Genomic DNA, 25,779 nt, shown 5'->3' on the forward strand with positions numbered 1-25,779 from the left:
AGATTTAGGCTTGGTGCAATAAGAAAACAAATCCTATGAATAAAGCTGCTGCTGCAAATTAAAGTCTGCACCCAAAATGTGCCCATAGCTTTAGCTCATATCCAATAGAGTCTATTCCAACTTGATGTCACATCAGGCCTATGGCAAAGCATCTCACTCTTGCAAGGATGCTTCCCCACTGTGCTACCTACTTGGCCGGCCACCTGATACCTTCATGCCCAATTCCTGCCCAGCTATGATGGCTAAGGAGTGCTATAATAAGCACAGGTACTGCTATTAATATCAAGCAGGAATATACCTTTGCCAGTTCTGCCTTAGGCTGGTGCAGAAAAAATAAAGGATGGGCTATAGCTATGGAAATACTTTAGGTGAGTGCCCTAGTTGATCTAGTTAAACCGTCTTAGTGCAACAAACAATCCTCTCTCTCCTTCTATATTATATATATTTAGCTTGAACCTTTCCTGTGCTGTAAAAATAGTGCCAACAGAAGCGGTATTAAATAAAATGCCACGGACTATTCTCTGCATCTGAGACACATTCAGAGAACAAGCCAAAGTCTCTATATGAAGGATACCCAACAGGCCAGAACTGTTAGGCTGGTGAGAAACTAAAAACATGTAGACATGGGACAGAAAATAAAAGGGGGGGGGGGGGGGGGGGGGGACAAGAAGAAGGACACAGAACAAATATTTACACGGGGAAAGTATCTGTTTTGTTGTTGTTGAGTTGTTTTTTGTTTTTTTTTTTTGTCCAACCCTCTCCAGCCGCAAAAGGGTTAATAAGTCTTCTCTGAGAAGGAGCAAAAATACAGCATCATTGTACAGCAATGCCAGTTTTGCCAGTTGGCAGGTCTCTGGTGGAACCCAGTGGCTTATACTCCATTGTCATTTGCCAAGATTCCATTTTCCGTTAAGTGGGACTTCAGTGTGTTGAAGATGTGGATTTGTTGGTCAGGGCGCAGAGTTAGGAACTGCTGGATTAGTTTACTTGGATTGGGGCCTCTGCAAAGGAGAAAAACAAGCTGTAAGCAATGCTGGCAGTTCCCTTAGCTTAATTTACACTTTAACAGAAAAAACTGGTAGACCAGTATTCAAATATGAAAACAAATGAGGCCAAGACTTGGGCTTCCCAACCCCTCTGGCTAAATAATAGGTACAAACTCAATTATACAATTCCAAAGGCAAGACTGCCCTAGCTTGAAATCAATAGGGTGTGTATTTTATTGGTTTATAAAAATAAAGGACTAAGGTTAATGGCACGGACAACGTTTGCTCTGCTGTCAGCCAGAATCTCATTTATTCTTGTCCACACACATGGGAGGCTTGCTAGTCCGCCTTTTCACCGCTATTGTAATGCCATTGGCCATTTGCCTAAGGGCAAAGACACACTGAGCTACTAGTAGCAGCTACTTAAGCGGCTACTAAATGACAGAAAATACCCTGCCATAAATAATACTGAGAATTGCCTCTGAAAAAACACATGTAGAGACAGTTATCAGCATTGTCTATTTTAGTGACAAGAAGCTCTGTGTGTCTTCACCCTAAGGGTTGTTAAGCTATCCTGGAGCACAATGGCTGCAACAAATAAACCAGCAGATTTAATTTTAATGGCAAAACTACTACTAACTCTTACATTGTTTCACTGTCACTGTCATCAAATACAGGTTTCCATTTCCCATTGTGGTTTGATGGTCTGGGAGTCATTAACACATAACTCTTGCTTAAAGGTACAGAACTGTGGTACAAGAACAGACTGCTTACCTGATAAAGCTTGCAATGTACACGTTTACAAATGTAGCCATCAGATACTGGCAGTCAAATCTGTCCATTATACCTCCATGACCTGGGATGGTGTTGGCAAAGTCCTAAGATAAAGAATTAATTTGTTAGCATTAAAGTGGAAATACTGTGTGAAAACAAAAATGTGCCAAAGAATAGTACTCGTCTAAATACTGAAGGAATGCGCTTTAAAAAGTATTGTTTTGGAAAGAATTATTAAAAATTTCTCCAAAACCCCTACTAGTCCTGCCCATCTGTTCCACTTCCTGCTGCCTCCTTTCCCAGCCTGTGCAGGGGGGCCATCAGCACTGAGCACACTGCACTGTAGGATAGGAACCAATCAGGAGCTAGGCTGACCCAATAGGAAACTGAAGCCTGTCTTTGCTTGTGTGACTGCAGGGCTGTGATTGGCTATCCCCTTCCTACTGTGCTTCTGGCAGAGACAGTTAGGACACACCCACCCCTCATTTGAAACACGACAGGGACCTGAGATGAGCTATAGGGAGCTCCAATAAAGGGTCCTTTTTTTTTTTTTTTTTAGCTACTATTAGCTTGTATTATTACATTTTTGTTTATCTTATTTGTCTCTTTTAAATGTGCAGCTGCTTCTAGAGTTCTTACTCCTACTAAAACCGCATAGTGCTTCATCTTAGTGCTAAATAATATACAGTTGAGGATGCCTACCAGCTTTTTTCTCTACATCTCTGATGTAACCATACACCACTTAAGGTAATACTGACACTTAAAAAAACTACTCTTCAAAATATTAAAGTACATAAAAAGTTACCTATATGTAATTTTTCTTGAAGTTCCCAAACCTGACTGTTTTGCCAACCTGATTGTCCCTTCTCAACCTGTCAGTTCTAGCTTCTAATGCTTAAGGACTCCTGCTGCACAAATCAGGTAGGAAAGGTAAAAGCATTGGGCAAAATCTTCTAAAGCAAAATTACAAATAGCATGCAGAGAACATATTATGACAGATGTAAAAAAGGTTTAATTTCTGGTGTCAGTATCTCTTTAATGTCCCCAAGCCATCCCTCTATCTGGCTTCTCCCCCATTTATGATAAACTGTGGAGTAAGTCATCAATACAAGGTGATACTCCTTTGAAAGAGGGGCATTTCACTCCATGTGTAATAATAATTATGGCAATAATATTAAGTTAATTGAAAAGCAGCTCTTTTTGGAGCCCTAAGTTCCACCAGGCACTGAAAAGACATGTGAAAGAGAACCATCCATTTACTTTTGTGCAAAGTATTGAGCCACTTCCACATTGAGGGAAGAATGACAACCACAAGATTAACTCTTTAACCAATCTATACAGCAACTTAAGCAACATGATCTTTCTGCATGAAGGTGGTCATCCAACAGCCACCACTGGTTTACAAATCCAGGCATCTCTTTTCCAAGAGATGCCAGTATCTCTAAGGTTATATACATAGCAATAGAGAAGACAGCTTACAAGCTACAACTATCTACAAGCAATGGTATAATAAGGGGGTGTGAGGTGGAGCATTTAGGAGTTAGGGGACCTATTTTATGACCTACAGAAGTTGTCAATGAGTACAGACTACTGACATTAAAGAAGAGTACTAAAAATAACTAAGGTGCAATATATAAGGTGATTCACACTATATTTAGTGAATTTGCTTTGTGTTTACACATAGACTGTGCTTTCACAGAAGTAAAATGCCTTACTTTAATCTTAAAAGCTCTCTTGAATCCACTGGCAAAGAACCCACCAAACGGCCCAATGAGTGAGGCAAAGGTAGAGAGCGCAATGCTGTGTATCTGGAAAGGGTACATCCAGACTGTTTTCTGCAGGAGAAAAAAGCCATTAGTAAGACATTTTGCAGATACAACATATCCTATGCACACACAACTGGCATACCGAGCAAGGTGAAAGGAAGGCCATTTAGTTTCTGAAGCACCTACCCAGCTAATGACAGAGTGGAACATTGCAGGTATGTGATACTCCTGGAGTTGGAACAGCTCTGAGGGTTCACAGTCGACTGTGAATCTGTTTGTTTCATTGTTAAACTCCACTGGACACACAAAGTAGCTGTAGCCAGCCATGACGTAAGAAAGCTGGAAAAGAAAAACAAGAGATGAACACATCTTGCACCCACAAGGGAACTGAGCAGTGTTTGCAGTTTAGTAAATAACTACTCATGCTTTTCACTCATACTTTCATTAATCCTGTTCCCCGTGATCAAGCAGATTTCACTGACCACTATTGAAAGTTACGGTAACCACCAAGAAAGGATAGTGTGTAAAAGCAATTAAAGTATGTGTTTGCCTCAGAAAGACTACTATAGTTTATATAAACAAAGCTGTTGTCCTGTGCCATAGGGGCAGCCATTCAAAGAAGAAAAGGCACAGTGTACACAGCAGATAACAGATAAAGCCCCATTATATTCTATGGAGTGTATCTGTCAGCTGCTGTGTAACCTGCACTTTTTCTCCTTTTTTCCAGCTTGAATGGCTGCCCTCATGGCTACACAGCAGCTTATTTATATAAACTATAGTAGTCTTTTTGAGGCAAAAACACACCAGTTTTATCAGTGCAGGGCAACAATACATTATATTTTAATTACTTTAAAATACTTTCATTTTTTGACATTACTGTTCCTTTAAGGAGTATTCAAGGGGAGTGCAAGTCCTAGTCAAACTACTATTACATAAGGACAGAGATCTTACTGCTTTTGTCCAGCCTTACATTTCCTAGGAAATCCTAGGAATTGCACACTTACCAACAATCCAAAGACAACAGTGGAAAAGAAGCCTCCAATAAAACCTTCCCATGTCTTCTTGGGTGACAGCTGTAGGAATTAAAAGGTAACTGCAGTAAGTAGAAAGTGGGAGGCAAGAATATATTGTCCAAATATTTATGTCCAGCAAAGTTTTACTTTGACTAGAAGACCAAGAGAGGTTTTACACAGAACAGAATTAGGAGATTGTCTCCCCTTGGTAATGTTACTCAGTGGATTTCAGTCTTTCTTTCTGCCCCTGCCTATATGCAGGGCAAAAATAAATAAATAAATACATTTCTCTATGAGCAATGGTGATTTTTTTTCTCTACTCTAGAATTAGAGGTGTGGGATCCGTTATCCAGAAAGCTCCGAATTACTGGAAGACCATCTCCTATAGACTCCATTATAACTAAATAATTTATATTTTTAAAAGTGATTTCCTTTTTCTTTGTAATAATAAAACAGTACCTTGTATAGATAACAACATATAATTAATCCTTATTGAAGACAAAACAATCCTATTAGGTTTAATTCATGTTTAAATGATTTTTTGCAAATTTAAGGTATGGAGATCCAAAATACAGAAAGATCTCTCATCCGGAAAACCCCTCGAACATTCTGCATAACACATCCCATGCCTGTACTACAAGTATTAGCTTGGAGCACTATAGACAATATTTAAGGGTCTATATTTATAATCCTAGTGGATCTCAGATTTCTAATTGGTCTCAACATCTTAGTCCCAAATTTAACATTGTGGACGGGGTTGCCAATCTGAATGATCTGATTATAATCTAAAACTGGGAGTAAAACCGCAGTGAACTAACCTTGATAAGAGGCGTCCGACCAAAAAAGAACCCAAACATGTAGGCCATGATGTCATTACAGATCACACAGGATATTGGAACAATAAACCTACAAGAATTAAAAATGGGCTCAGAAAACAGCCATGCAATGTTTTGATCCAACCATATTTATGACAGATAAGATAATCATGATACATAATAGGCAGGAATGGAAATGCAACACCCAGATTTTCTTGCCAGGTGAGTGTTGATAGAGGCATAGCCCTGGTTAACACCATATAGCAGATTCTCTGCCAGCACAGGACCCCCTAACAAGTGCCTTCCTTTGACGTAAAAAGGAAAATATATTACATCATGTGGTTACCAACAAGTGCAGTGGATAGTTAGTGATAATGGATAGCTGGTCACACAATGGCTGCAATAATGCACAGCCATTTACTTGAGATGTTTTAGTGACATAAAACCCATAAAAACCTTTTAAATTGAAGGTGATTCTCTGTGCAGACTTGTTCAAATGGGGTGAATAGCTTACGCTTGCACTGTCTTTTGTTCTCACCAATGTCGCAATATTATGTTTTACATTAATAATTTGATGAGCACTTTCTCTCAAAATAATAATCATTTCATTCTTAATCAGCATAGGCGAGCTCTGCAGTGAATCTGCACATCATACCAGGACTATGTACTTACCAAATCATTCCCTCAAATAAGTTGTGGATGATGAGGTGCGACTGAGTAACAACGATGAGAAGAGTGACATGTGTCCAGCCAAACTAGAAGAACAGAACAAAATATGAAAGCTTTCAGATAAAGAGATGGATATAAAAAAAAATGGGGGAAGTTTGCCTTTAAATGAACATTTAGCAGGTTTTTAGATTAGTCTGTTCATAGCACTTTTTCAACCAGTCTTCATTTAAGCCAGCTGGAATTCTTCTTCCAGAATGCATTCACTGCTAGGGTAAAAGTAGCCATACAGTAGCTGAACCCTAAAGTTATCCAGTCACTCAGCCTGCAGAATAAATAGACAGATACAATATGGAAGAGCGGGAATGGCTAAATGCTATTGCTCTTTCTGATAAGGCCAACACTGCCCTAACATTATGAAGGGGTATCTGATGCGCCTCTTTATTCCCTTCACCAAAGTGCACTGTTAAGCGAAGGTTTTGGATTTGACAGATCGTCTGAAACACAACAGGATAGTCGATTGTCAGAACACACCCGAGATGGCTAAACATACCCAGAAGTTCAGACAGTACGGTCAAAAGGGCCAAGCAGCCAATGCTTTGTGTGCTTTTCCTGAACAAGCAGAACAATAAAAGTGTTGCTATGTGCAACATTGCAGGTGATCTTTGCCTCCAATGTTAATAAATACATCTTTACTAGCAACTTGTGGTCAACTTGTGGATCAAAAGGCACTGGATTCAGAAAGGTTAAAGCTACTACTCCAAATGTATGTGTCTGCTGCTGCTAAACTGCAGCATAGTGGCCAAACATATTATATCCATGCAAAAAAAATCCTGTAAGTGCCGCTCCCCATTGGATCTGCAGAACTGGCATAAAAATTACAAGAGTTCTGACCCAGTACATGTATGAGACCTCTTACCCAGAATGCTCAGGTCTTAGGGTTTTCCGGACAACTGATCTTTCCGTAATTTTTTAAGTCTACTAAAAAATCATTTAAATATTGAATAAACCCAATAGGATGGTTTAGCTTCCAATATAGATTAATTATATCTTAGTTGGGACCAAGTACAAGGTACTGATTTCTAATTACAAAGAAAAAGGAAATAATTTTTAAAAATTAGAATTATTTGCTTGTAATGGAGTCTATGGCATATTGCCTTTCCGTAATTCGGAACTTTCTGGGTAATGGGTTTCTGGATAAGGGATCCCATACCTGTATATTCTATTCTATGCTGCTCCACATGTTTACTGGCAACACCTGGGCAGCAAAGATCACAGAGTAATATGCTAAGCACATTCCAGAATAGGAATCCAAGCATTAACTAAAACTCTCCTATCGTTGGGAACCACCTTGTAGAGAGGAAAAAATAAATCTGCAAATTCCAAGAAAACAGATAATATATAGATTAAAAAAAAACATACCATGTAAAACTGTAGGCGGTAATGCTTCTTCACCAGGCTTAAAACAAACATGCAGAAACCTGCAAAATAAACATGAATACCCTTACAAAACAGCAGATATGTAAAGTCATATGATAGCAGTTATACTGGGAAAACTTGTCATTGGTGACACACTAGAAAGCAGTGCTCCGACCTGTAGCTGTATAGGTGCGCTACTAAGCTTCCTAAGGGCCCACTGAGGTAATGCTGTGCCCAGAGATCTCCAAATGTTTCTATATGGTGTTGATAAGAGACCCGTTGTTGCCCAGATGATATAAACCCCATGCTGACCCAAAGAGCTTTACAAATGGGCTCCATAATTACCAAAACAAAAAATCTGAAACATGGACAGCCTGATGCGTTTTGTGCCAAAAGGGGGCACTTAGTCATAATCATTTTTGAGGTCATTTGGTTTGTACATTCTCCTTTATACTGAAGACTTTGAGGATTGAGCACCTGGGCCTCTCACTTTCTTTGGTGAATCTACCCCATAAGAAAACCATTAGCCAAAAAATTATTTATTTCTTGGAGAATTAATTATTTTCCTGCCTGCTACATTCTGTCAGGTGACAGTTCTATTTTTTACACACACTCCTAGCCGTGAGTCATTTGCAGACACCTACAACCATGAGCTGCACTTGCACTTTCCTTTAATGTTGGCAAAGCCCCAGAAGCTTCCTCCTCTGGCATGGGCAGGCTGGGTCGTGAGATGTGGCAGAGATGTTCCCCCCCAGAATGGAGTCACACACCTTTTCTTATGAAATCTTTAACTTTTTGGGCCCTCATCTACTAAATAAAGGCATTTTTATCTACATATTGTATGCTGTCACTTGGACTTCTGCTTGTGACAAAGCGAGATGATTACTGGAGACGTGGCATTAAATTGTAGATGTTACAAAAATTAAAGGAGAAGGAAAGGCTAATAAAGAGTTAATCTCAAGCTGCAAGCATACCTTCAGTTGTCTCAATAGTGCCCTTAAGTCTCCCCATATTCCTCCTGTTCAAATGATCAGAAGCCAAACAGGAAGAAACAGGAAGAAAGTTCCCATAATGCCTCGCTCCTGCACCGAGACCAAGTTTACATGCTCAGTTAGTTAGACTATGGGGCACATTTACTTACCCACGAACGGGCCAAATGCGTCCGATTGCGTTTTTTTCGTAATGATCGGTATTTGGCGATTTTTCGGAAAATTGTCGCGACTTTTTCGTTGCCATTCCGAATGTTATGCAAAATTTGCTGATTTTTTCGTAGCGTTACTACTTCCGCGAAAAGTCGCGATTTTTTGTAGCCTTCGCGCCGAGTACGAAAGATTCGGATTCATTCAAGCTTCAGTATGGTGACTTTTCTTGGGCCAGGTTGGAGCTGCAGGGTGCCATTGAGTCCTATGGGAGGCTTCCAAAATCATGCTAAGTCTGAAAGTTTCGCCCGCCGCTTACGAGCGCTCAATACGAAAAAATAGCGACAAGATACGAGCGCATCGTAATGGCTACGAAAAACTCGCGTTTTTCGCGCAAATCGTATTGGTAACGAAAAAGTCGCGACAATTTCCGAAAAGTCGTAAAGGCGCCGAAACAAATCGCAAAAAATACGAAAAAGTCGCAAAATGTTCGTTTTCCAATCGGAATTTTTCCAATTCGGATCGAATTCGTGTCTTAGTAAATGTGCCCCTATGAGTCAGCTTCCTGCTGATTGGCTCAGTGAGTTCTTAGCATTGAGGGAGGGGGGGAGCAGGAGAGGGGAGAGAGGAGAGAGTTGCGTGTCTCTGGCACATGAATTACAGACACAAGAAATCTTTTAACAGAAAAGTCAGTGCAGTGTTTCTGTGAGTGCTTATGGCTGTATTTACACGGACTTTTCTGATAAATCTTTCTTAGCTTTTACCTTTCTTTCTCCTTTAATATAACCAGCAATACTCAGAGACATCTGCTGTGTAGAGATGCAGGGGACTGATATTTCTTATTGTAGATGTACAAGTACTGTTTTAGGTAAAGGACTGTTTAATTAAAACGTGTAAATTATACAAGATAATGTACACCCTACTGTATTTTATAAGGCTATTAATGTCACCCCTGTAATGGTTGAATCTGTACAGCATGGGTTAATCTGCAGATTTGTGCACCCCTTCAGTGGTCATGGGCAGTCTCAAGATACTCCTGCATTCCTGGTTACATCTCCAGAGCAGGTCTTATCAGTTACTATAGACTGTGTTGTTGTTTTACTGTTGTAGAGCCCAGCTGCAAGCACAGCCCCCTGAAACTCCCATTCCAAAGGCTTTGCTGTACCCCTATAGTTAACTCCCTATACTCCCTTCTGCAGAGGCTTGGTATAATGTGTGTTCATAAGTAGGTATAAAAACCCTCACAAAATCCTTTGTCCGATTATTCTGACTCAGAATCACACAGAACCCGTGATAAGCTTCCACTCCAAATGACCTCCAGCATCTGAATTTGTGTAACACCCCAGAGTTCATGTTCTTTTTAAAAGCACTCAGCATATGGCCTCATAACTTAATATGACACAGGTGACTGAGGGAGAGAAGGTTCCCCAGGTTATGCAGGGCTGGGGGTTACCTACCATTGGCTGGAGTACAAATGTTAGCAGTAAACCACCAGCCAGTGTAATTGGCAAACCCAGCTCTTCACTCACAGGGTAAGTTGGCCTGGTTTGAGTGCCAGGAAGGGAAATCTTCCAGTTATAGAATGTGTAATTTTCACTTTAATAAAAAAAGGTCTGAAAAGAGATTCCCTTCTTGTATACTGACCCATGTACTCCTGCAAACATGCAGTTTGTACAACAAACAAGCAGCATTGCATAAAAGTAATAGTTGCAAAATAATAGTTCCTATGAAAATTGATGCTTGTACATACAAACAAATGAATCACCTCTTAAAGGGAAACGCCATCCAATTAAAATAAATAAATCAATAAATAAAAATCACATTTTGCAGGATGAAAGAGAATAGAAAATATAATTCTAAGCATCGTTCCACATACAATAAAAAAACTTAAATGAACAGTGTTTGTTTATCCCGTTTTGCCTAAAACTATGAAGCAGAAGTCAGTTCCCTTCCAGGTCTGCTAATCAGCTGGCTGATGCTACATTGCATCAGGAGCTACAGACTATAAATAGCCAGGCAGATACTGTTTTTAATTGCTATTACATTTACAGTTAACTTACAGTTTTTTTAATGAACATAATATTGGAAAGTTGCATAGAATTACTTTCTCTTTCATGATACAAAAAAGCAGTTATTGGGTGGAGGACCTCTTTCAAGATTTTAGAATAACATATAAAATCACTGCCAACAAAGACACAAAGAGATAAATGCAGTACAGATGTGCAACTTATAATCACTAGAGATAGGTAAATGAGGGAAGAGCACATGGGAAAGATTTTTACCTGTCAAATATAGGGCAAAAGAAATAAAACGATGATATTTGCTGAGAATTCTTAGAGGTTCCTCCCTCTGGACCAGAGTAAAAAAATAGTCTGTTACAGTCTCTCCATAGAAGAAATAATTGACACACAGCAGAAAATACCTAAGGTAAAAAAGGAAAAAAAATACATAGAATGTAAAAGAATAAATGCAGTTGCACAATAAACCATAAAAAGCATAACACAGACTGAAGCTGGCTATATATGGTAAGATTTGCTCATTTGGTGAGGTCGCCAAACAAGCAGATCTTTTCAACGATATGCTCACCTAAAGTGGCTGATACTGGAGTAACCTGAATGTTTGGCCCGATCGGATTACAAATACAGGAACAGGAGCCATCAGAGCAAGGACAAGATTAATGACCCTGCAGTCCACAATACAACAGGAAAATCAAACCTGCCTGATCAATACTTGGCCAATTTTAGGCAAGATAACGGACAGGTAGGCCCATTTGGGCAGATGAGCTGCCAAATTGGCCTGAGTATGGGCACCTTAAGTGTGCTATCAGACCAGTTATGCTGCAGGATATTCACCTAGATATCCGTGACCCAATACAATCCTTGCCAAAGCTGATAAGTTATACCCCCGCGGCATTATAAGTTGAGCAGGCTAGTTTTAGGATACATGAAATATAGGCCGTGACAGAAAGGGGATAATAAATATTATTAATAATGCTATGGAAAAAAGTGTACTAGAGAATATAGAATTAAAGGGGTTGTTCACCTTTATATGAAGTATGATATAGAAAGTGCTATTTTGAGACAATATGCAATTGGTCCTCATTTTTTATTATTTGCAGGTTTTTGGGTTGTTTTTTTTTTATTTATGTAGCTTTTTGTTCAGCAGCTCTTCAATTTGAAATTTCAGAAGTTATCCATTACTAGGATCCAATTTAACATAGCAACCAAGCAGTGGTTTCAAAGAAACAGAAATATGAATGGAGGAGGGCCTAAATAGAAAGGTAATTAAAAAAAGTAACAACAATAACACTGTAGCCTCACTGCCGAGGTCAGTGGCTTGAAAGAGTCAGAAGAGAACATATAACATACTACAAGTTAACCTGAAAGTCAACCATCCCTTTAAAAAAGAAACATTCAATTTAACATTCATACCCAACCCATTACCTACCAGCTGAGAGTGCGGAACCAGGGCAAATCATAGGAATGGTAGACATTGTAACCGATCATGATGATCTCCTGGAAACACTTGATCTGCACGCACATCACCTGCAGAAACGAAAGGGAAACCCTGTTAGGGAACCTAATCCCACAGAGTAGTGGAAAACCCTGTACCACACCCACTCCCTGTATTCAAACTTACAATCATCATGAGCACTATAGGTCCCAAGTAGATGATGATAAAGAAAAAGCTAATCATAGCCAATGTGAGGATGCCTCTCACCCACCAGTTCTTCCACCTGAGGGGAAAAGAGAAATATGGGGGGGGGGGGGGACGCGTCACTTTGTGTTAACAAAATGTATCCTTATTGAATGTATGGCTAACTACAGTGTAAAACTCGACCCCCCCACCTGACCCTACCCCGCCCGCAGGGACTCAACCTATGGGTGGTGGCACTAATTGGGTCCCCATGCTGTTTAGAATGGTCTCAATTTTCTTCTTGAATAGACAAGTCAAGAATGAATTTGGGTTCATTTAAAGGAGAAGGAAAGTCATTTTGCTTTTTTACTGCTAATAGATTTGCCACATTAGTGCCACCAAGAACAATATATTTATTCTGCAGGAACCATTACCATACCTGAGTAAACAGCTTTAGAAGCTTTTTCCGTTTGCTTAAGATAGCAGCTGCCATTTTAAGTAGCTTCCTTCCTGCAGCTCTAGCCATTATAGCTGAGATCACACATTCCTATGGGAGGGGGGAGGGAGTTCTTATTCTTGTGTGAGGGGGGAGCAGGAGAGGGGAGAGAGAAGAGAACTGCACAGACTCTGGCCAAGGGAATTAAGGATGTTTCTGACAGAGGAAGTCAGACACTGGAACATCATGTTTACAAAAAAAGAAATCCTGTGTTTCTTTTAAGAGGAGAAGACTCAGTGCAGCCTTTCTGTAAGTGCTTATGGCTGTAATTTACATAGACCTTTCTGACAAAGCTTACTTAGTTTTTACCTTTCCTTCTCCTTCAATAAAAAAGTTAAGGACTTGTGGTGCAGATACTATAAAGTGCATTTACAAGGCAAGTGCAAAGTACAAAAATGTGTGCATTTTACTCACAAATTAGGGATGCACAAAATCCAAGATTCAGTTCAGGATTCGGCCAGGATTCTGTCTTTTTCAGCAGGATTTATATCCGGCCGAGTCCAAGTACCTGGCCAAACTGAATCCTTAAAATCACGTGACTCAATTCGGCCAATTTTTGGTGCAGGATTTGGCCGAATCCCAAAAAAGTAGATTTGGTGCATCCCTACCCACAATGTAGTGTTGCTATAGTTGCAGTAGCTGCTAAGCAGAGTGAGCTACAACCTTCTCCTTTATGCCTCAGTGATTTAGAGTATTACAGTAGATACATACACTGAATCAGGTTGAAACACTGGGAAATTATGTGATTTGTGCTGGGACACAAGGAGCTGTACATGGATTCAACAATCAGTCTCTAGCATGAGGCGACACTTAACTACTGGCCATTTCCTCCTCCTCCTTGTATAAACAGGAAATACTGTCGTCGTTCAAGCAACACCCCAAGAGAGGCGTGCATGGGGTGTCTCTCAAATAAGTCTGTGTCTGAATCAACTGTTAGTAGAAGCCACTGGGTAACTTGCAGCATTAATAGCCGCGTGTGATTCCAGCACGATCACACATCCATAAGAGCACAACTAGACTATTTTAAGCTCCTTAAAACCAGAAAAAATACAAGACCAATAAAAGGCATGGAGAAATTACACATGGAACAGACTATGGGGCTGATTTACTTACCCACGAACGGGTCGAATGGAGTCCGATTGCGTTTTTTTCGTAATGATCGGTACTTTGCGATTTTTTCGGATTCTTTACGAATTTTTCGGATCCAATACGATTTTTGCGTAAAAACGCGAGTTTTCCTAGCCATTACGAAAGTTGCGTAAAAAGTTGCGCATTTTGCGTAGCGTTAAAACTTACGCGAAAAGTTGCGCATTTTTCGTAGCGTTAAGTTTTAACGCTACGAAAAATGCGCAACTTTTCGCGTAAGTATGCTACGAAAAATGCGCAACTTTTTACGCAACTTTCGTAATGGATACGAAAAACTCGCGTTTTTACGCAAAAATCGTATTGGTAACGAAAAATTCGTACAGAATCCGAAAAAATCGCAAAACATACGAAAAAGTCGCAAAATGTTCGTTTTCAAGTCGGAACTTTTCCAATTCGGGTCGGATTCGTGGGTTAGTAAATCAGCCCCTATGGCTTGTTTGTATATAAGGAATGGCAGGGAGGGAATGCAGGAGTCACAACAATTTCCTTGTCTAACTCAGGAGCCTAGTACAGCAATGTGATCTGCTACCATCACAGTCTCTCTATAATTGCCTATTAGTATTCCTCTCTATGTAGGCAATGTACACGGCAATAACAACTAGAATTTACAGCCCTTAACAAATAGGAACTGTATATATACCTGTGCCACCATTAGTGCTGCACCTGTACGGACACCTGCACTCCCATGAGCGATGCGCCCACCCCCCCATGAGCGATGCGCCCTCACCCCCATGAGCGATGCGCTCATCGCGCATGAGCGATGCGCCCTCACCCCCATGAGCGATGCGCCCGCACCCCCATGAGCGATGCGCCCGCACCCCCATGAGCGCCGTTTCCTCCTCCAATGATCTTTAAGGCGCTATATTGAAATGTTCTTTTTACTGTCAAAAGACAAACTTGCATTTGTCGTCACTCCTACACTTGCTCTGTACCAGTACCGGTTCTACAGGTCTAGGACACGGTGCCTATGCCAACAGCCCAGAGTCAGCCAACAAGGCCCTGCCCCCACAACTAAGGTGAGGGGGATTAAAGCATACATATCTAAAGAACTGGATCAGTTAGAAATGAGAAAGATCCAGGTGACCCGGACAGTGACAAACAGCAGACTATTCATAAAATTAGCAGTGACCTAAAAAGGAACTGCCTTTAGCCGTGACAGAAGCCTTGATTTTTCATGCCTGAATTATGAGGCAAGGATCTTGCAAAGGTAAAAACTACATTTACAGAAGCGAAAGAAATCCCTGCAACAGGGACACTGCCTATGATCACAGTGAAGCATATGTAGTATTTGTCAGAATTTTCTTCATCTTCCATTATATCTAGCACAAGGTAGGACAAAATGTAACAAAGATACATAGAACTGGCATAAAAAACAATCTGGCAGAGACCAATACAAGTTTGCAAGGCTAGAGGAAAGTAAAAAAATTGCCTCTACTGCTGAAAAAAAAAAATGACCAGCTAACACAGTCAGTGCTACTAATATGCTGATACTGCTGTTATTTAAAAGAGAATATTATTATCCCCATAGTTTTTTTATATAAGAATTTTTAGATTTTATTTTTCCAGACAACAAACAGTGCTATAAACCTTTACGGCTATTGAGCCATAAAGTGTGACTGAACTGCAGCTTTGCAAAACTAAGGAAGGGACCCTTACAATCATCAGGATACAATCTTCAAATGTAGTACATTTCCACTTACAGACCCATACTGACCTATCTATCCACTCCCATACAGACCCATACTGACCTATCTATCCACTCCCATACAGACCCATACTGACCTATCTATCCACTCCCATACAGACCCATACTGACCTATCTATCCACTCCCATACAGACCCATACTGACCTATCTATCCACTCCCATACAGACCCATACTGACCTATCTATCCACTCCCATACAGACCCATACTGACCTATCTATCCACTCCCATACAGACCCATACTGACCTATCCATCCACTCCCATACAGACCCACACTGACCTATCCATCCACTCACATACAGACCCACACTGACCTATCCATCCACTCCCATACAGACCCACACTGACCTATCTATCCACTCACATACAGACCCATCTATCCACTCACATACAGACCCGTACTGACCTATCTATCCACTCACATACAGACCCACACTGACCTATCTATCCACTCACATATAGACCCACACTGACCTATCTATCCACTCACATACATAAACCATATATACCAACATCAATACTAACTGTAGATTTTAGTATCACAATAGCCTTGGATATTATGCAAGTTCAAGAACTCATCCAGGCCCCACTTATAGGCATTAACAGAATCTGCCATTACAACATCACTAGGAAGGGCATTCCCCAACCTCACTGCCCTCACTGTGGAAAACCACCTACGCTGCTTCAAATGAAAGTTCTGATCCTCTAATATAATGGCATGGCCTCTGGTGTGCTTATCCTTTTTATGGGAAAAAAGAACATCCCCTGTCTATAACCCGCTTTAATGTACTTGTAAATAATAATCATGTCCCCTCCCAAGCTCCTTTTTTACAGAGAAAACAAATACAAAGTGTTTGCATGATTACTGTGCTGTTTGATTACAACTCCTGTTCCAGAGGACAGGTTCTTCCCCTGAATAAGAATAGCATTAGCAATAGTAGATGCTTCTGCCAGTAGGTGGGTCTCTCAGGACAGGTTATTTGCATGGTTCAAAGTCATACCTGCCAACGAGAAGCATCTACCATAGACAGCATATTTATTGTTCAAATTAAAAAGAAGCAGCTGTCATAGGCAGGCATAGGGTGTGATGATCAAAAAATGTCTGTCATAAACCTTAAAAACCTAATCCTAAAAGAAAAAAAAAAAAACGGGCTTCAGACACCACTATGGTCAAACAAAGAACACTTCTCAGTACCTCTATAAGTGGACTGAATTTAGTGGAAAGTGATGACTGAACATTCACTGTGACACACTGCTATGCTGAAAGATCCCAGGAGGAACAGCCAAGTAAAACTGACAATGAAAATCTGTGCCAGCTGGAGACCAATGAGTTGACCCGGCTGACAGTCAGTTGAATGGACTGGCCTGCAGCCAAAGCACTGAAGACTGATTGAGAAAGCTGAGGCTAGGTCTTGTCGGCAAGAGCATAGGAAGAAAATTCTGTCCTCCATGAAAATAAATCATCAAAATTCTGTTCAATCCATACCTGCAGCTATCCTTTAAGAATGCTTTCATCAAATATTTTACTGGGCTGAATTCATATGTGTTACTGTGAACCTCTTTATGCCAACTAGAAACCATGAATTTACATGGTTATAAATGTGAAATCAGTTACATTGTACTTTACAAACAATAAACAAAAATATGGAGCTGGGAAGGTATACATCTAGATAAATTGGCTATATGTACATTTATGAACATTTTATGTACATTTTGTTTCCCGACTAAAGGTGGTTTTTCTTTTGCTGTATTTGCTTTTATATGCCCCCTGTAAGCGTTAAGCTACTTGTAAGGGGAGGAAGCTCCTGGTGTGGGCGGCCATGTTCAATCACACATGTGCACTTAACAACATAATGAGAACTGTGAAACTTTCCTTAGTGTCACAACATGGCCACCCACACCAGGAACTCCCTTCTCCCTGCCTGCCCTGGAGGAGCGTATTCTTTTAAAAAAAATACTGTTTTCCCCAACTGGAGTGCAGGCTCTATAAGCCCCCACATCCAGTAGGGAAAATATATTTTTACAATAGGTGCCCATTTAGCATTTGTAAATGACTGCAATCTTAAAGTATCCCTATTTTGAAAACAGGTGACCTTTAGGGCTGTGGCAGACGGGGAGACTAGTCGCCTGCGACAAGTCTCCCTTGTCGCGGGCAACTAATGTCCCCGAAATACCATCCCACTGGCTAAAAGACGGATGACAAGTTGATCAGACATGCTTAGCAGTAAAGTTATAGCGCAATAAGTTATACCTAGATGAAAGATTGGCCAGGGCTCTATTGAGAACCTCTGGTGTATCATCTGTAGGGGTGCCTTGTTGTGTCCCGCCAGTGTCAGTTTTGCTTTCGCTGTCCGATGCAGTTTCTCCATCTGTTTTGACTTCAGATTCAGCCTCACCCTGCTCCTGATCTTGATCCTGATCTTGATCCTGATCCTGATCTTGATCCTGGGGATCATAAGGTAACTAAAACACAAAGACAAAAGAGGGTAATGAGGCCTTGGATCCAGCAAGTATGTATGTATGTATATCTTCATTTCTAAAGCGCTACTTATGTTCGCAGCGCTGAATATATTAATACAAACAGGGGGTATTAAAATAAATACAAAGTATAACGATACATACAAATAAATACAAGATACAGTTGCAATAAGTTAAGAGTCAAAGACACAAGAGGATGGAGGTCCCTGCCCCGTAGAGCTTACATCTTATAAGCAAGTTAAAATCAAGCAATTCCCACTGATTCCAATGAAACTCTAGTATATACTATTCTGAAAAAAAATGTTCTGTAGCAACTCAAATAACCCAATATTGCATCAATGAAGCATCTCTGGCAGGATAATGGTACCCCTGCAGCCTGTAGCTCTGCAAGGTTCACAGCCCTGTCATTAAGAAGCAATACAGTTGGAACTATAATTAGGAAATGCAAGCAAGTCTGCTCCCGAGTGAAAGGCCACATTTATCTCAAAGACGAATGAATAATACATTAATGGTAAGGAAGGAAAGTGTGCCTGTGCCCCCAAGCTTGCTTTATCCACAGGCTTTTCATAATTTGTTCTGTAACATTCAATAGACACTAAATTAGACTGTTGCTTTCCAGGCAGGAACTCTTCTTTACCAATATACAATTATATATAAAAAATGAAAGAATGAAATCAGTGATCTGTTTGTTAATAATTAACAGGGCAATTTGCCACTTTGCTCTTTAAATATTATGCCAAGTAGGCAAGCAGATATATCACTGAAAAAGCCTCTCTGGCAATATATCGGTTGAAAGGAAACATGGAAAGGAACACGGTATGTTGGTGGCATTTGCAGGATTTAATGGGGAGGATATGTTCCAACTTAAAATGTAGGTCAAGACATTTCTATTGGAAAAAAACATTAAGTTAAGAGTAAAAATAAGGTTTAATTTACTTGATTCATGAGCAAAAATACGATGGCATTCTATTGGTTGTATTCTCAGGTGGGGGAATTATAGATTTCCGGAACAAATAATGTAGCTGGGCCACGTTACCTTGGTAACCACTTCCAGCTGATTCCCCTGTATCAGACCTATTATCCTCCAAAGGCTATACCATCTGCTCTAGCAAAGTGATAATGTCTTATCGACTGCTGGCCACGCACTAAGCCACGAAAAGGGGTTATTAAAACACATGTTGCTTTATAGAATAAAAAAAAAAAAACATTTCCTGTCTGCTTCCAATTATCCGGGCCATCATGGTAACTTATTAGCAGTATGCCAATACAGGACCAGTGAGACTCTTTCTAGATAATTATAACTTCCCATCTAATGAAAATGTTTTTGTTCCGGGGGAAATTCTGCAGTTCTTTCCTTAGATGAGAAACAGCAAAACAAAAAGCAAATTTAAATCTTGAAGAATTCCTGCGAGAATAGAATTTCCCTGCCCAGTCTGCACAAAAACAGCACACAGGAAAGGCTTGGAGATAGATAAGAACTGGGGCTTTAATACAGTGTAGTCCAACTTGCAACCTGTGACTTCCCCCCCGTGTGGCCCCCCACCTGTCTGCCTGCTGTGACATTTTTGTAAGCTTTAAATGGTATCAGTACTGAGATTAACTGGCCCCTGCATTGTTCATAGCTCAGATTCAGGCTGTAATGCCCCTGTATTGCTCACACCTGTAATTCCCTATATTGTTTACACCTCCAAGACCCTGTATTGTGCTGGCCTTCCGTGCCACAAAAGCTGGACAGCACCGCATTAAGGCAAAACCTCAGTACCACTGCGCCCCCTAGCTCATTAAAGAAAATGACACAAAATAAGACTATTCACTGGGCATATGTATTTTAATAAATAATAATTGTAAAATATGAGGATATTTTAGAAGTCACCTAAGAGTCTCATGACCTGTATTAAAGCACTTGGCATTCGGTCTTATGCATTCATATGGTTACGGAACTCTTTTGTGACTCAGAATATCCATATATTTTATAATAGCGGGTGGTACATTATTCACGATATATAGATACCCTTAACATCAAACCCACATCGCTATAATGGCTGCTGAACTCCCTGCTACCCTCAAAAATGACCCTGAGCATCTCCAGGTCAACTGCCATATCAGGATTACTGTATAGCTAAATCCCCACTGGCTGTGTATGCAGCCCTTTTACTGCTTTTATGTCTGTGGCCTCGGTGTCCAGCAATGTCACACTCACCATGCCCAGGGCTCTCGTCCCATGCCAGGAAATGATAATGAGACCTGTCACTGGGTACACATGCCCTTCTGTTCTGGCACACAGCAACACATCACTCACGCAGGCATTTTTATCAGTTTACTTTAGAGAGCTGAAAATCCATCAGAATTCTTGCAATCCAACTGCAGAGATGTGGTCAAATTAACAAGGGGCACACAGATCTAACATAGTTCCAGATCTATATTTATTTATATATCAGCAGCGACACAGGGGGCAAATCACACAGATTCCAGGGAAGCGCGGGAGATATAAGCAGTCTTTCCCAGTTATGCTGATTACCAATAAAAGAGGCCAAAGCACAGTGAATCACTGTATGAGCCATTACAGTCATGGGATTTTTATACTAATCCAGAGAGATAAGGACAGAGGAAAGAAATCACATTAATTGAATTGCATCAAAGCAGGACATTTAAAATGTTTCTGTATTATGTTGGAAACACGGCAAAAACAGAAATTCATTCCACAAACTGAAACCAATTAAAGACACTCATAATAAGACAATTTGCAATTGGTGTTTTTATGGTTATTTGATGCCATTAAAGAGTTCCTATGTTAAGGGGAATACAATGTAACTGCATTTACATTTGCAACAGATTGTTGTTTCTTATTTTTCACTTACAAAATGTACCCAATATGTAATTTGCCCAGGGGTGCCCAAACTTTAACTGCAATCTAAAAACTACAACAAAGACAAACTGTGAATGGGACCCAGGATATTTGGGCCTTTGAGCAATCAAAAACAAAAAGGTTAGTAATCGATTTATTTGTCAATGGATTAGAATGAGCTAGGACAGGTTCACTCACTCTTTAAACGGCTTATTCGTCCTTAAATAACATTTTAGTATGTTATAAAGAGTTCTATTCTAAAACAATTTGCAACTGGTCTTCATTTTCTATTATTTGGGGCTTTTGAATTATTTAGCTCTATATTCAGCAGCTCTACCGTTTGGAATTTTAGCAGCTATATGGTTGCTATGGTCCAGATTACCCTATCAACCAGGCAGTGGTTTAAATGAGAAAGTGGAATATGAATAGAAATGGGTCCCAATAGAAAGATAAGTAATAAAAAGTAACAATAATAATGAAATTGTAGCCTGAAAGAGCAATTATTTTTTGCTGCCAGGGTCAGTGACCCCCAAGCTGGAAAGAGTCAGTAGAGAAAAGCAAATAATTCAAAAACGATTAAAAGAAATAATGCCAATTGAAAAGTTGCCAGGAACAGGGCATTCTATAACATACTAAAAGTTAACATAAAGGTGACCTACCCCTTTAACAGGACTGAAAGAAAATCCACACTCACATAAAGGGGTTTATTTTTCCTTTAGATGGTCTCCAGATTATTTTAAATTTCCTAACTTCATGAATGTACAATACATTAATAACAATTTTGTAATTAGCCACCTAGAAGAACTCATTGGGAATACATAATGGGTTCTGTTTAATTTAGAATGAATGACATTTACTGGCACAGAAATAAAATACCTAGAATCGATGACATTCAGCCTGTGTTTGGGCAAAGGTAAAAGTCTGCATTTCAAGCGCTTGCCAATTGTGCTGACACGGATCCCATCACAACGACAGCAGCTGATCTGTGAGCTCTGCACTCCGCTTACAGATACTGAGAGATTAAGGCCACATACATAACACATACTCCAAATACCAAATAACCAGCACAGAGTTAATAAATGGCGACATGTCCAAGGCTTCACCACTGCAGAGGTGAATTTCAGGTATAGCCACTGCAGAACACTATGAGAACAAGGATAATTAATGCTGACTGCCGTTTTTACAGGCCGTTCCCCCCTGACACAGTCTATTTACAAACCTCAACTGCAAAATCAGTTCCCATGGCCACTGCGTAATGTTTCCATTCTGATGACAGATCCAACAATATATGGAGTTTTACTAATTAAGAACTTAGTTGCTCTGACAACCTCTATACTTAACAGTATTAAAAATGGAGAGTAGCTTACAACTAACCCTGTCATTCATTCAAAAGTCACGGTGGGTTGCAACTCATATCTCCCATGCTGTATTATACTGAAGCTTGTTTACGCCACAGGCAAAAAAGAGGGTCAGACAAAGAGCAATTTTCTTTGGGAAAAGGACATCGATTTTTCAAACACTTTAGGAAAGAACGAGAAATCACTACCTAATGAATATTCAACTCACAAGGGACCCAGATTCTCATTGCCAGCACCTCCAGCATTAGAAAGGGTTAAACCAGATAGGAAAACTGTGCTCTATATAGGGCACTAGCACTTAATATTGCCCTGACCCCATTGGAAATATTAAAGGGGAAATCTTATGTTAAGAGTTAATTCATGAGAACATTAGTTTTCTTTATATCAACTGCCTATGAATACTTATGCAAGAAAGATTTCCACATATAATATCTGCACTGTAATAATAACATTATAATGAATCTGTATAGTAGCAATGCTGCTAGGGGGTATCAGCTGAGGTCACAGTAAACGTGTAGGGAATAAATATGTTCTGTTAATAATAAAGTTGCCTGCAACTGATACATGATGCAATTAATATACAGGTATGGGACCCTTTATCCAGAATGCTTGGGACCTGGGGTTTTCCAGATAAGGGGTCTTTCCGTACTTCGGATCTCCTACCTTAAGTATACTAAAAAAATGATTTAAACATTAATTAAACCCAATAGGATTGTTTTGGCTCCAATAAGGATAAATTATACCTTAGCTGGGATCAAGTACAAGGTACTGTTTTATTATTACAGAGAAAAACAAAACCATTTTTAAAATTGTGAATTATTTGATTAAAATGGAGTCTATGGGAGATGGCCTTTCCGTAATTTGGAACTTTCTGGATAATGGGTTTCCGGATAAGGGGTCCAATACCTGTATTTCATTATTCACTAATATGTTTTGCTCCTGCAGAATGTAGGGATGCACCGAATCCACTATTTTTGGGTTCAGCTGAACCCTTTGTAAAATGATTTGGCTGAATACTGAACCAAACCCTAATTTGCAAATGCAAATTAGGAAATGGAAGGATTAAATAGAAGTGCGTGAAAAAAAGTCCCATGATTTTGAGGATTGGGTTTGCCCAGGCACTTGGATTCGTTCAAATATGTATCCTGATGCAAAAAAAGGCCAAATCTAATAGTTGAGTTACAAGGTGCAGATATGGGAATGCTCATCTGAGCACAAACATAAAGTCAGCCAGTGGGAAGGCAAGTGGCCAGTATCACAGCTACATATTATACATAGTCAGAACAGTCAGAAAAGAATGCTGTGGTCTGGAGATTGTAAAATGTATCTTTTTTTTTTTTTTTGCAGTTCTGGTTACCATGATGGCTATCTGGTTCCTATGGTCCCACTTATCCTAGCAACCACACAATAGCTTGGACTTTAGAGTGGAAGATAAACAGGAGGGCAGCCGTTATAGAAAGAAAGATTACATTTTTGGGGTCAGTGACTCCCCAACAAACAGGCATTCTGGAAATGAACAGGAGAGGATCATAATAATAAGAAAAGTTAATAATTCTTGGCTAATCTATAACATAAAGTGAATGTCAGGGTTGACTTCCCCTTTAATTGGGGGCACTATAAATAGAGTATATAAATAAAGCTTTCCTTCCTTTGCTGAGTAGAAGAGCCACACTTGCACGTATGAGAGATGCTTATAAGTTATTCCATGATAAACCCTGACACTCAGCTCCATAAAGCTGTCACCGCTATGGCTGTGTCGCTAGCAGCACATAAATACATATATATTCCCTACTGATTCGCTCATTCGCCCTCTCACATCCCCTGGTCCATGTTTACCTTATCCTCCCCCTCCTGCGGCTGCTCCCGGCCCACTCTCTGCCTCAGCTCCGTCATTCCGTTGGTGTTTGCCGGTACCGAGTGTGAGGAGGTCTAACTAATGCCGATAAGCCGCCCGCTGCAGGGCAACAAGAATTCGGGGTGCGCACGGTGTCTCTCGGCTTCTGTAACGCGCGTCCCCAACACCTCTCCGGCTCCGCGAACGCGCCCTAGGCAGCGAGAACGAGCGCTTCCGGCAAGCGCTGGTCCGACGCTGTTCTCCCATTGGCTGCTCGGCCTGGCAGCTCCGTGTTCCCATTGGAGGAGCCATAGAGCCTGCCCTGTGCTCGTATCCCACGGAGCGGGGGAACTCTCGGCTGTTCGGCAGCGGGCACTGCGGTGACGTCACCGGTTTCCAGAGGAAATTAAAGGGCCAGAAACGCCACAAAATGACGTGTTAGTCCTTAGTATTAACTGCACTAAGGTCGGCCGCGGACAGAGAGGGCCTTTGTCATGGGTTCCCCAGTGTCACAGAAAGCTTTTATTGTGAGCAGTGATGACAAGCATAAAACACGTGTTGCACAATTGCTGGGCTAGTATATACAACAGGAAGGCCTACTAATAGCTAGTAACTGGTTGTCTGGCTCTGGTATTAGTTCGTTTGCCAACAAGCTGCTTAAGGGTCTTAAGAGGGGACGCTGGGAGTTGTAGTACAGAACTGCAGAAAAACTGGAGGCTGCACTTCCCATAATTACATAACTACAGTACATTGGGGTTCCAGCCAGGTCTGAACTGGGATTAAAAATATGCCCTGGAATTTGTTATACAGGTATCGGACCCCTTATCCGGAAACCCGTTATCCAGAAAGCTCCGAATTACAGAAAGCCCGTCTCCCATAGACTCTATTTTAATCACATAATTCAGAATTTTAAAACTGATTTTCTTTTTCTCTGTAGTAATAAAACAGTACCTTGTAATTGATCCCAACTAAGATATAATTACCCCTTATTGGGGGCAGAACAGCCCTATTGGGTTTATTTAATGGGTAAATGATTCCCTTTTCTCTGTAATAATAAAACAGTACCTGTACTTGATCCCAACTAAGATATAATTACCCCTTATTGGGGGCAGAACAGCCCTATTGGGTTTATTTAATGGTTAAATGATTCCCTTTTCTCTGTAATAATAAAACAGTACCTTGTAATTGATCCCAACTAAGATATAAATAATCCTTATTGGATGCAAAACAATCCTATTGGGGTTAATTAATGTTTTATTGATTTTTTAGCAGACTTAAGGTATGGAGATCCAAATTACGGAAAGACCCCTTATCCAGAATACCCTTGGTCCCGAGCATTCTGGAGAATCTGCTGGACCCTATGCAGTCTGGTTTTCGGCCTGCGCACTCTACTGAGACGGCCTTATGTAGAGTGGCAAATGATCTCCAGACTGCCAAGGCCAAAGGATGCTACTCGGTTCTCATTCTCCTAGACCTTTCCTCTGCTTTTGATACTGTCGACCATTCTATTCTTATGCAAATTCTCCATTCTCTGGGTATCCGGGATCAAGCAGCATCCTGGTTCTCTTCCTATCTCTCTAACCGCTCCTTCTCTGTCGCTCTTACTAACAAATCCTCTACCCCGGTTCCGCTCAGTGTGGGGGTGCCTCAGGGCTCTGTGCTTGGTCCCCTGCTGTTCTCCCTGTACACTCTCTCTTTGGGA

The 25,779-nt window shown here is 40.5% G+C and overlaps 1 protein-coding gene across 1 annotated transcript; it reads right to left on the reverse strand.

Moving 5' to 3' along the window:
* Window positions 1–736: 736 nt before the first annotated feature.
* On the reverse strand, window positions 737–24,263 carry cds2 (CDP-diacylglycerol synthase 2). Its single transcript, NM_001126503.1, is given in 13 exon segments — window positions 737–1,001; window positions 1,761–1,864; window positions 3,476–3,595; window positions 3,713–3,865; window positions 4,531–4,599; window positions 5,358–5,445; window positions 6,027–6,109; window positions 7,443–7,501; window positions 10,861–11,000; window positions 12,026–12,123; window positions 12,218–12,314; window positions 17,814–18,025; window positions 24,080–24,263. Coding segments are annotated over 13 exon segments (1,410 nt in total). The 5' UTR covers window positions 24,137–24,263; the 3' UTR covers window positions 737–871.
* Between the last annotated feature and the right edge of the window lie 1,516 nt (window positions 24,264–25,779).

Source organism: Xenopus tropicalis, chromosome 3 (genome assembly GCF_000004195.4).
Source record: "Xenopus tropicalis strain Nigerian chromosome 3, UCB_Xtro_10.0, whole genome shotgun sequence".
In the NCBI taxonomy this organism is placed as follows: domain Eukaryota; kingdom Metazoa; phylum Chordata; class Amphibia; order Anura; family Pipidae; genus Xenopus; species Xenopus tropicalis.